Source organism: Impatiens glandulifera, chromosome 4 (assembly GCF_907164915.1).
Source record: "Impatiens glandulifera chromosome 4, dImpGla2.1, whole genome shotgun sequence".
In the NCBI taxonomy this organism is placed as follows: domain Eukaryota; kingdom Viridiplantae; phylum Streptophyta; class Magnoliopsida; order Ericales; family Balsaminaceae; genus Impatiens; species Impatiens glandulifera.
The window spans coordinates 52190002-52204064 of NC_061865.1; the positions used below are offsets into that span (position 1 = coordinate 52190002).

At 21.1% G+C, this 14063-nt stretch overlaps 1 protein-coding gene across 2 annotated transcripts; it reads right to left on the minus strand.

Annotated features, from left to right (window-relative positions):
* Window positions 1-1628: 1628 nt before the first annotated feature.
* On the minus strand, window positions 1629-3140 carry LOC124936646 (basic salivary proline-rich protein 3-like). 2 transcript variants are annotated; one of them, XM_047477160.1, is made up of 3 exons: window positions 2997-3140; window positions 2578-2919; window positions 1629-2481 (listed from the first exon to the last, which is right to left on the minus strand). In XM_047477160.1, exons 2-3 carry the CDS (start codon window positions 2887-2889, stop codon window positions 1885-1887), a joined length of 909 nt encoding a protein of 302 aa, XP_047333116.1. In that variant the 5' UTR covers window positions 2890-2919; window positions 2997-3140; the 3' UTR covers window positions 1629-1884. The 2 variants fall into 2 exon arrangements, with proteins under 2 accessions (XP_047333116.1, XP_047333115.1); XM_047477159.1 differs by having other exon boundaries at window positions 2578-2934.
* Between the last annotated feature and the right edge of the window lie 10923 nt (window positions 3141-14063).

Sequence of the window (14063 nt, forward strand, 5' to 3'; positions counted from 1 at the left end):
TAAATTTTATTTTTATTTAAAAGAAGTTCATTTATATTGTGTAAGGTTAGCACTTTGTATGTATTTGTGTTTAAAATTATGGATGGTAATTATAATTTGTCCAACTATTTCTAATTTGAATGGTCTCGTAATTTACATTTTTTTCTCCGATTTGATCGGGATGGTATTTGTGTCCCCACTCTAATTCAACCCCTAATAAAAAAAATTAAATATATAATATTACTAATATATTTATCTTTCATTTTTTAATAATATTACTATATATATAATATTTTAAAAAATCTTTTATATACCATTTTATGGGAACAAATTCTCAAATTAATCTTATTTTTCGTTCAACTTTATTCATTATTCACAAACTAATCTTCCTTATTACACAATTTTTATTTTTAACATTTTAATTAATTTATTTATATTTAAACTAATTATTAAATATATATATTATTTTTATTAAAATATCTAAATTATTATTTTTAAAATTTTAATTATTTATATTTTAATATATATATTTACATTTTAATTATTATTTTATAGCATTTTTTTATTAAATTTTATTCAATATTATATAAACGAACCAACTTAACAATTTGTGGGAATACAACCAAGAAGGTTGTACAAGACTTAAACAACAATCTTTGGTACCAAAACTTAAATAACGTAGAGAACGATAATTATAAGTATTTTTATGAATTATTTTATTGTTATAATTAAGATATTTTAAATTTATTAATATTTATCAATTATTTATGAGAATGATATAGTAAATATTTATTATATTAAATAAATAATAATTAAAATACAAATATATATATATATTAAAACAAAAATAACTATCTCCAATTCTATCCTAACGACAAAACAAATTGATATCTCCCGCCTTTTTAAAATGTATCCTAGTGGCAAAAAAGAGCTGGATATTTTCAGCCTAACTCCTTTTAGTCACATTTTTTTCCCCAAAAAATATATAAATAATTAAAATAATTTAAAATATAAATAATCAAATTTATAAAAATTATAATTTAAATATATATATCAAAATATAAACAATTAAATTTATAAAAAATAATAATTTAAATAATTTAATAAAAATAATAATTTAAATATATATATATATATATATAATTTTAAGTATAAATAAAATAATTTTAAAAAAATGAATTTAATCTGTGGAGTAAACTAATTTGGTAACGAAACTTTAATTTGGAAAATTGAATGAAAAATAAGAATATATATATATATATATATATATATATATATATATATATATATATATATATATATATATATATATGTTATTTTGGGAATAAAAAAATGAAGAATGGTAATAAAATAAATCCCAAATAAAATTCTCCTCACACCAATGTCATTCCTAGTAATACGGTATAATAATAAAAAATGAGAATTACTATTTGATTAAAATAAGACAAACATATTGTTAAAGTAAAAAAAATTAGCATTAATTCATTTGTTAAAAACTGCACAGTTCGAAGTTCAAATCTTAATCCATAAAAACATAATATTTAATTTATAATATCAAAACTTTACATTGCATTTTGTTCTTATAGTTTACTAATTTGAGTTCCCCCAAACTCAAAATTTGAACTTCATACAATATAAAGAATTAATTTAAAAAAAAAAAGTAAAATATACAATGAAATTAAAATTATTTGTAAAATGAAGTTTAATATCTAAATTTGAAGATACAATATGAAAACGAATACAGAGATCTTGATCTTTTACCCTAGAAGATAGGGACAAACTAGATTTAACTAATAAAACCAAGAAAACTTCAGCTAGCCGCCACCCCCATTACCTAAAACCAAATCTGAAAACCCTAAAAATTTGAAAATTAACCACCAACGATCAATTACTTTACCCATCTCTCTACAAATTCAAATTCTCATTCTCATTTGCAACTTCTTTCACCGCCTTTGGAGGCCTTCCCCGTGGCCGACTTGACGGCGTTGCCGGTGGTGCCGCTTCTTCATCCTTCTTCTCCTTCTTAGGCCTTCCACGTGGACGTCCAGAGCTCGCCGGCGCCGGCGCAGGTTCAGTAACAGCTGATGGATCTTTAACTTTCGCTGGCCTTCCACGGGGACGACCAGAAGCCGAAACCTTTGGAGGTCTACCGGGAGAACGGCCGAAGGAAGTAGATGGAGCTGTGTTTGTGTTTATACTTGTCGCTTTCGCCGGCCTTCCACGTGGACGTCTAGCCTTTGGTGGTCTTCCACGGGGACGGTTTGATGATGTAGATGGAGGTGCGTTTAGATCTATAGCTTTTGGAGGTCTACCTCGAGGACGAATGATGAATGTTGCAGGAGTTGCATTTGGATCTCTTATCTTTGGTGGCCTTCCACGTGAACGGCCGGATTGTTTAGCTTGAACTGGAATTGGTAAACGTAGCTTTGGTGGAGCTCGTACATTTTTAGTCAATGGATCTTGCGAAGAAGATGTTGTTCCTGGATTCCAAACCACCAGAGCCTTCCAAACAAAACAAGTTCAATATTCAAAGATATAATCAAATAGACTATCAATTAATTAAGAAATGATTGATACGATTGATTGATGGATTCATACTTTGGAAGCATTTGCTGCTTGAGTCATCGCCGCCTTCGTCGGCCTTCCTCTTCTTCTCCCTGAGCCACTCGCCGCCGCAGTCACCGGAGTTATCTTCGGTTTCTTCTCCGGTGGAGGCTGTAGATCGTCTAGATCTCTCTGTTTCTTCGGCCTACCGCGAGGTTTACCAGACGGAATAACCGTTTCCGTTTCCGTTACAGTTTCCGGCGGCGGAAGTGAGGTATTCTGCTGCTTCGGCGGCCTACCGCGAGGTCTAGGAGATTGAATAACCGTTGTTTCAGATGGAATAGGATCGGGATTTGGCACCTCCATTAGAAATTACACAGTTCTTGAATAGATTTCCTGAATCGATTTAACCTAAAAAGGTGAAAAAATAAGAAAGAAGATCTAGAGAGTGAAAGGACGAAGATCTTGCTTACCTGAAATTTTAGGTCAGATTTGAAGAAGGAGCTGCAGCTGTATTCAAACAGAGTTTGTTAAAGAGTTGGTTGTTCAGTTCATTTGTAGTGATTTATGAATAACAGAGTTCTGTAGAGAGAGAATGGGAGAAAACTAGAGGATGGTTTATTCAAATTTAAAATGGTTTTTTCAAAAAAGTTGTTTTTAAGATGATTCATCTGACGGCTAGGAAGATCTATCCAGGTCTCTTGATATTACTGTTTGACATGGATTGATGAGGTGGCAATTTTTTTATTTTATTTGAATTGGATAGGAAATAAAATATTTGGATTATTATAATTATTCTATTAAAGGTTGTTTGAGAGTTTTATTTAATATTTTATTACAAGAATTAAAAGTAAATTGTTTAAATGATTTTTAATATGGAACAAGTTACTAGAATTAATTTGAATAAATAAATAAATAAACTGAAGAATTTAATATAACATATAGATTAATAATAATAATAATAATCTTGTTATTAATTGCAGTATATTAACTTTATTAAATAAGATATACATGTATATATTATTTAAAATAAAATAAGATATATATATATATATTGTTTTAAAGTAAATTTTTTTTTTAAATGAAAAAATTTAAATCATTAATTTGTTTGTCATTTTAGTTTTGAATGAATGAATTTTAAAAAATTGTTTTTATCTTGTGAGATTAATTTAGATTTAAAATTTTTATTTTTATTTACAATTTAAACTCAGTTGAACAACACAAATAATGTAGGATAATTGTTATCAAATTGATAGAAATTTTATTTAAAAATAGTATTGGGTAATGAATAACAAATTATATGATTTATTTATTTAATTTGGTTAAATAGGATTTTTTTTATTGTTAAACCAATTTTTATTTAAAATACATAAATTAGAATTTAGTCAAATGATTTACATTTTTTTATTGTAAAACCACTTTTTATTTAAAATACATAAATTAAAATTTAGTCAATGATTTACGAGAGACGACATATGACTCAATCTAACCGAACTCGCGAATCAAAATAGTCAATTTGTTCAACATTTTTTTTAAATCTCTTTTCTCGTCAAGTCATTTTGTTCTACATTTCTTTTCGTGTATCAAATAATAGTGTTATTGTTCATATGAATATTTTTTTTATCAATGATGTAAAATGAAAACGATATTAAAGAGTATGTGATGCTACGTCAAGAACAATTGAATTGTATAGTCATCTTTCTACACTAGACACAAAATAAGTGAACAAAAAATTGTGATTACATACAGGCGCTGTTGTGTGTCCAATCTATATACATATGAGAATTGTAAAATACTTAGTTTATTACAATAAAACTAAATGGATCTATAAAAAAAATAAAACCTTGAATACTTGTGAACTTTGATGCATATAGAGACTCCATTTTGATTAAAGTGACCAAATGTTATTACAATACAAGACATTCTACGAACATGTGTTAAATTTGAGATAGTAAAACAAGGAGATCATATACATTTTCAAACATTTGCATTGATACTCCATTTCTTCGCATAATTAGCATTGATAATCCATTCTTGTCATAAATAGAAGTACCCACTAAAGTTAGTAATGTCAATAAACTAATTTGATATGTCCAAAGTCTAGGAGTGATTCCATGTAAAAAGAACATAAATATTTAATAAATGCACACTAACATGGCATGTAAATGAATGTAAATGAATGCAAATGAATTTAAAGAGTTGAAATGATACCAATAGGGTGACATAATCGAACATAACATATGTATAAGGTAACATACACATCCAAATAAACAAAGTACTTAAACACGTATCAAAGAACACAAATACCTTAAATATAAATGTCACACATTAATAAACCAAAGACTTCAATAATCAGATGGTGGTGGGTAAGGATTGTATAGAGGAAAATTTAAGTCAGTGGTTGATGAGTCAAATTTGTTGCTTCTGATTGATGGTCAAGTGATTTTTTGAATTGTCCTTCACACAAGTGCTTGTTCTTTTGAACTATGTATTGAAGATACTCTAATTGTGCTTGATCATCATCAATTTCCAAGAAACTAGCCATAAAATTTGCAAAGAAAATGAACACTTTCACTCCAATCCTATCGAGAAATTAATTTCTTACTAGGAGAGGTCCATTTCGTTGGTGCATTTGATGGACCTAGTTTTCATTTGATCCACGAACTTGAATAGCTTGACTCCATACCTTGGCTTTGATTCCCACTGAGTGGGTCACAAACCATTGATCATCGATCTTATCAGAATCGCCCGAACCCCTTTTCTATGTTAACTGCTTGCCTCAATTTCTCAACAGTAGCCATACGGCGAGTCCGGTTTGTCCTTCAATTGTAACAGCCCTTTACGACCCTAAACTATAATAAACATAGAAATAATGTAAACCCAACCATCCTAACTTATCATATAACATAACAATCAAAACAACCATCCTAATTAGTATATACAAATGTTGATCTGTTATTGTTTATGTCAGTATGTTAGTTTAGTAGTTTATGTTAGAACATAGACTTTTAGTTTTAGAAATGATGATTTAGTTCAAATATCATAATGTGTTTGATAATAGTTAGATTATCTAAATAATTAATAAACCCTTGATCAAACAAGGCCAAGATATAACAACTCCAATTAAACCAAGAAGATTTTGCCTTTTGGGTCAATTTCTTTACAAACATGTAAGTATACCACAATTCTTCTGCAGAATTTCTATCCAATTTGTATTTGTCTATATAGTAAATCTCAGTTATTGCCAATTGAAAGACAATACAATTAATAATTACAATTACCCTAATAATAAACTGCAGAAACATGCAATAAAAAGTAAGACCAATTAAATGATACCCTAAATTAACTTTTTCATCATATAGAACTAGAGTGAACAAATAAAGAGTGTTAGTTTTAGAAATTATGATTTAGGAATTGGGTCAAATTAAAAACTTACTTTAGGAAGAGAAGAAGCACCGGATAATCTTTGAGAAGAGAGAAAAGAGAAATCATTTGATCTACAACTTTTGGATGGGAGACTTGTGAAATAACTCCATCCAACCACCTTCGATCTAGAACGGGGAGATTTGCAGAGGGAAAGAACGTGTATTTATGACTTGGAGAAGTGGCGTGACAATCTGCACAACCGATCTTATCAGCCATAAACCCTAATCCCAGAGAGATTCACAGACTGAAGAACTGAAAGGAAGAATGACCTAAAAGTGGAGGGAAAGAGATTGGAGTTGGGTGGCTCAGTTATAAATGTAAGGGTATTTGTGTAAGCTAACTTAAAAAAATTAATATATATATATATATATATATATATATATATATAGAGGAGTGATAGAGTGAGGGAATTTAGTGAGGGAATGACATGGCATCACCTTCATTGGTTGGAAAATGTAAAAGTGAGAGGAAAGAGAGAAAAGAGAAAAATTATTTGATTTTTTCAGCGAATAAAATTATGCCACGTCATTCCCTCACCAAATTCCCTCACCAAATTCCCTCACCTAATCATTTCTCATATATATATATATATATATATATATATATATATATATATATATATATATATATATATATATATATATATATATATATATATAAAAGTAATATATAATAATAAAAATAAATAATATTTTAATTAATTAATAAATAAAAAATAGAATTAAAAGTGAAATAATGTTTGATAATCTATTTAAATAATTTTAACTAATCATCTTTAGTTTCTTACTTTGTTTATCTTGTTTTTTTTTTAAAATTTCTTAAAATTATCTTTTTTATTTTGTACTATTAATCTAAACTTAAATAAATTAAATTATTTATTAAAATATTTTTACTTTATATTTATTAATTTATATATAAAAGAATATTTTAATAATTTATTTAAATAAATTTAAAATAATTTTTTTTATTAAATACTTTTTTTTTTAAAAACTCAAAAGCTAATTTAAAAGACCTAAAATCAAACCAACTTTATTCAAACTAAAAGAATTAGTATATAAGTTAAATAATAATACCAAATTATAAAAATTAAAATTTCTATAAAAAAAATAAATTAAATCACAATATATAAATTATTAATAGTTATTATATCCAATATTTTAAAAAAAAAAAACTTAATCAAATACAATAAATAGATTTTCACATTAATTAAATTTTGTTATATAGAAAAATCCACAAGTTACATTTTTTTATAACTTTATATATGAATTATAAATATTAATAATTATTTAAATTTTATTTCATAAATTTTAATGTGCTTGACTTTAATCTCATATTATCATAATTGTTAAACATAATTCATGTAAATATATAAGTTTGAAATGTTTTAATATTGTGAGTATGTTATTCTTTTATTTGTTTTTTTTTATTTTAATAATGTATGAATTTATCTAATCTCATATTTATTATAATGTTTTTTTTAAATATTTTAAAATTTGAATAACTGAAATAAAAAATTTGTTTCAAAATATTAATTAAATTTATGCAAAGTCTTGTAAAAAATAATCATGCACCAATTTCTTGATGTAAATCCCATAAAATTCCTGTTTCAAAACAAATTCTATCATGATATTTTGAATATTTATTGTATTATAATTTTACAAAATTTATAATTATATGTACATATAATTTCAAAAGTCAAAATATTAATTAAAATATATATGCAAAGTCTTGTAAAAAAATAATCATTCACCGTCTTGTTTTTGTTAATGTAAATACTATCAAATTCTTGTTTCGAAACAAATTTTACACATATTTTGAATATTTATTGTATTATAATATTACAAATGCTAAATATGTTTATAAAATTATTTTGTTGTATAGTTTTCTTGAATTTAATTAATGATACACTATATATGTTTTGTCTTAATTTTATAATTAGTTGGTAAGTAATTGTGTTAATAGTAAATAAATTTTAAAGCTAAAATTAAGGTAATTTGTTTTAATATTATAATATTGAACTAAATATATACTTATATGTTTTAATTAACTTTTAAAAAATATATTTTTATTTATTATCAAAACATAAATATCTTAACATCATATAGTTTAAAAAATATTAACACTTAAAAGAAAATCATATATATATATATATATATATATATATATATATATATATATATATATATATATATATATATATATATATATTAACCATACAAATATTTAAAATTAATATATATATATATAATTAAATAAAAATGTGATAATTGATATTTTTCAATAAAATTGACATCAATTCTAAAATTACCATTTTAAATAAATAATGTATAATTTTTTTTTTTTTTATAATAATAAATAAGTCTTAAATACATTTTTTAATTAACTTTATCATTTTAAATGTTAACAAATTAAATTACATATATTTTTTATTTTGTTAATTAAATATATTTTATTAATTTATTCAAGTTTCTTTTTAATTTATTTTATAAAATATTTTTTTTTTAAATTATGTGTTATAATATTTAAATATTGAACTAAACATATTTAAGTTATAATTAGTTTTTAAAAAGTTATATTTTTATTTATTATCAAGACATAAATAACTTAATATAATATAGTCCCTAACACTTTAAATATAAAAATTATTAACATGATAGAATTCGTAAGTGTATACAGATGAAAATATACAAATATTTAAAATTATTATATATATATATATATATATAATTTAAAAAATATGATAATAGATATTTTCTTAATAAAATTAATGTCAAATCTAAAACTATAACCTCTTTTTTAATAATAGATAAGTCTTAATACGATAAATGATAACAAAATTAATTAAATATATTTTTATTCTTTTAATTTAATTATTCTTTATATATTTATTTGAGTTCTTATTCTTTTCTTTTTATTTATTTTATAAAACATTTTATTTATTTTTTCTTCTATTTCAGTAGTTTTATAATGTAATTTTATAAAATATAATTCTTATTTGTTTTTGTTAAATAATAACATTAACTATTATTTTTATTAAATAATAATAACTCAATTTTATAATATTTTATGTAAAAAATATATATTTATAATAATATTATAAATTAAAATAAATCAATTATTTAAAATATGTCAAAATATAGGGTTAAATACATTTTTTATTATTTGAATATATATAATATATATTTTATTATTTGTGTATGATTATATATATATATATATATATATATATATATATATATATATATATATATATATATATATATATATAATTAAAATATTTAAAATATTTATACTATCTTTTAAAATACAATTTTACATATAACTCTATTATAAAATATCTTATCATGTTGTGTTATAGAAAAAAAATAATAGTTAAATAAAACTTATTAAATTTAAAAAACTTTAGTAAAAATATTAATATCCCTTTAATATTAAATTTGTTATTTTTATCAAAAATAAAGTAAGACTTAATAATTGTAATGGTATTATCTAATTAAATCAAAAAAATTGACCTATCATTCATTACATCTTTACATTATTTTGAGTATTTTATACTAAAAACTTACTATCACTTATTATAATAATATTTAAATAATAAAATAATTAATTTGTAATTTAAAAAAAAAATAGTAATAAACTAATATTTCTTTAAAAAGTAATATTAAAAAAAAATTCTCAGTACAAATAAATTTTATATCCTATTAATTATAATTGTATGATCTAACCACAACTAATCATCAATTACCTCTCATTAATAATATCGTTACATTTTTTCGAGCATTTTGTAATGAACTCTTACCATCACTTATTATTAATTTTCGGTCATTTAAAATGTCATTACTTATTAATTTTTTTATTATAAAATATTTTATTATCGGATAAAAAAATAAATAATATCACTTAGTTAAAAATTTTATTTTAGAAAAAAAATAGTAAAAAAAACTAACATTCGCATTAAAAATGATATGGATGATTTTTTAGCATCCAAAATAAATTCAAAATCTCAATTAATCTCCCATTACTCATTAATTACTAATTTTTTATTTAAAAATATCTTATCATTTTATAAATAATAATAATAATAATAATGATTAAACTAAAATATAGTTAAAATTATAATTTAAAAAAAAATATATTCCACAAAATAACTTCAACTTATTAATGATCTCAAAGTTTAAACAATCTCTGATTAATCTCTCTCATTAGACTTCAAGTATTTTGTACATATTTTATTCTTACATTTGACATTCCCTAATTGACGTTTAGTATTACTAATCTCGTGACTAACACTTACTTTCTCAATTCGAACCAAAATTTCTTCATTCTTCAAATTATAACTCGCACATACTATTATATCTTATCTTTCAAATGTAATATTTATAATAGTTAAATAGAAATATAGTTAAAAATTTAATTTAAAAACAATTAATATTGTAAACTCACTTGCATCCACTCTAAATACGAACAACCATTCTCCCATCCATCAAATTTATACTTATATATACCATAATTTTATTAAACATCACTTTCAATTCACACCCACACCAACATACAATATTCACTCTTAATACGAACCACCATTTTCTCATCCTTCAAATTTGGACTCACATATATCATCATATTATTAACAACATTTTCAATTCACACTCACATGCACCATCACTATCGTCGAACTCTGATTTCAAATTTCAAATATGAATATTTTAACCACTAAAACACTTATGATTATTGAATTTAATTTAAAATTTTATGTATATATATATATTTAATCATTGTTAATGAAAAATATATAAAATATATAATCAATACAAAATTAATTAATTATATGAATAATAAACATGTAAAGAATTATTTGAAAATTTTATTTATAATTATATTAAATTAAGAAAAAGAGTTAAAATATGGAGAAAAAATAAAAATATATATTTTAACTAAAATTAAAATATTATTTACCGATCAATCTAATAAATATGGAAATTAATTATAAAAAAATTTAATTAATTATATAAATAATAAATATGGAGAGAAGGTATAAAATATATTTTGTAATAAATTATTTGAAAATTTTAAATAAATAATAATGTAAAAATATTTTTAAAATCTAATTTATAATTATATTAAATTAAGAAAAAGAGTTAAAATATGGAGAAAAAATAAAAATATATATTTTAACTAATATTAAAGATTATTTACCGATCAATTTAATAAATATGGAAATTAATTAATAAAAAAAATTAATTAATTATATAAATAATAAATATAGAGAAGGTATAAAATATTTTTTTGTAATAAATTATTTGGAAATTTTAAATAAATAATAAAGTAAAAATATTTTTAAAATCTAATTTATAATTATATTAAATTAAGAAAAAAAAGTTAAAATAATGAGGCATATAATAAATATGGATATATATATAAATATGGATATATATATATATATATATATATATATATATATATATATATATATATATATATATATATATTAACCAAAATTAAAAAAATATTTAAATATTAATTTAATAAATATAGAAACTAATTAATAAAAGAAAATTAATTAATTTTATAAATAATAAATATGTAGGGAAGGTATAAAATATTTTTATAATAAATTATTTGGAAATTTTAATTAAAGAATAAGGTAAAAATATTTTTAAATTTAATTTATAATTATATTAAATTAAGGAAATGAGTTAAAATAATGGTGCATATGATAAATAAGGAGAGAAAAAAAATATATATATTAACCAAAATTAAAAAATTATTTAAATATTAATTTAACAAATATGGAAACTAATTAATAAAATAAAATTACAAATATTTTGTAATAAATTATTTGAATAAGGTAAAATTATTTAAAAAATATTTAATTTAAAATTATATTAAATTAAAAAAATGAGTTAAAATAATGGTGCATATAATAAATATGGAAAGAAAACAAAATATATATTTTAGCCAAAATAAAAAATTATTTAATAAATATGAAACTAAATAATAAAAGAAAATTTATTAATTATATAAATAATAAATATGTAGAGAAATATAAAAAAAATATAATAAATTTTTTAGAAATTTTAATTAAAGAATAAGGTAAAAAAAATTAAAATCTAATTTATAATAATATTAAATTAAGAAAAAAATTAAAATAATAGTGCATATAATAAATATTAAAACTAAAATGAATATTTTAATCAAAATTAAAAAACTAGTGAGATTTTTGTACATTTTTATTATTAAAATTAAAATTTTTATTATTAATATACTCACAGTCTCATAAATAATATGATTACCACCATCACTTTTGTATCAACTTTTATCAATTCATTTTGGTCAACTAATAATTTTATTCTCATCTACTTATCAAGTTAGTTTCGTCAATCAACATATTCCTTATTACATGGGACGGACCAGAAATTACATTTAGAGTAGGCTTGAAAATAAACTCAAATAATAAAAAAATTTTAGATAAAAGAATAAAATTATAAATTTAACACGGGATGTAAGTAAATTTAATATTTTTTTATATTTATACAAAGAAAATAATGAATTTTTTTTTTATTAAGGAGTCTTGTCCCTATTATAATATAAAAAATATTGTCAAAGCTATTCTCATCTCAACCCTAACTTAGATCCACTCCGAAAGAGAGTTATTCTTATATAAGGGAATATTAAAAAATATTTATTATGAAATCGAAATAAATTTAATAAAGCAAAATTTTAATAAAGTTTTTATATAATTAAATATAATAAAAATATTTTAAACTCAATTTATAACCGATAAAATAATAAAAAAAATTTGTCCAACCAAATAAGTGATTACACTTATTACTTATTATATATCAACATTTAAATATAATTATAGTAAAACATTTGTTATTAAATATAAATAAATAAAATAATAATATATTATTATAAAAATAATTAATTTTTTATTAAAAAACTTTCTTATATATATATATATTTTTTATTGAACATCGAGTTCTTATATGTCATCTTTATGATAGACTTATAGAAAAATAAAACATAATATTTAGAATTAACTTCAAAAAAAAAATAATAAGTAACTAAAAATAATCCTAAAATAAAATTAAAAAAAAGATCAAAATAGCTATTATGTAAATAATAATATTATTATTATTTTAAAAAAATTAAAATATACTACTTCAATATAATTATTTATTATAAAATATAATTTAAATATAAAAAAATTGAAAGATAAAAAAAATATCCATAAATTATAAAAATACTAAAAACCATATCAAACAAAGTTTAAAACATAATTAAAATCTAAATAAACATTCAAATAAAATAAAATAAATATATTTAACCTCTCTTTCTTCTTTCTCTCTCAAACAATGGTTAAAAACCTCATTGACACTTAATCTCTAAATTATATATATATATATAAAATAAATTATGAATCAACTAGGCTAGGGTGGGCTTAATCGGCCCAAGCTCGGTCCGTCCCGGACTTATTACACAATCATCTTCTCTTATCAACTCATTTAACTCAAATAATAATTTTATTCTCATCCACTTACCAACTCACTTCCGTCAACAAATATATTTTTTATTCCCTATAATTATTATAAATTTTCACTTTCAACAACATATTCCTTATCCTCTATAATTATTATAATTATATATATGAAAGGTTTTATATATATAATTATGATAATATATATATAATTAAATTATATAAACTAATTTAAAATATTATTAGTTTAATTGTTGAAGTTACGTGGTTAGAAATATCCTACGTCATCAATTTTGTCATCAATTTTGAAGTTAAATTTAAAATATAAAATATTATTAGTTTAATTAGTTAAAAGTTGAACTTAGTTAGTTAAAAAATTGAACTTATATGATTAAGAATGTCTCGCGTTTATCAAATTTGGTGTTAAATTTAAAATATAAGGTCTTATTAGACTAGTTGGTTAAATGATTATACTTATTTTGTTAGGTTGCAATTTTGAAACATACATAAATATTTTTAATTTATTTTTAATCGTTTTAAGTTTGTGGGTGGGTCAACCCATAATTCGACACAAATATTAATTTACTTTCATATATATATCCAAATTAATCACAGTTCTCGACTCGATAATCCGTAC

Excerpts from the sequence above, each read along its gene's own strand:
- LOC124936646 (XM_047477160.1), bottom strand. The coding sequence starts at position 2,889 with ATGGAGGTGCCAAATCCCGATCCTATTCCATCTGAAACAACGGTTATT. Across the intron at positions 2,482-2,577 it reads AAGCAGCAAATGCTTCCAAA|GCTCTGGTGGTTTGGAATCC; the intron begins GTATGAATCCAT and ends TTTGTTTGGAAG.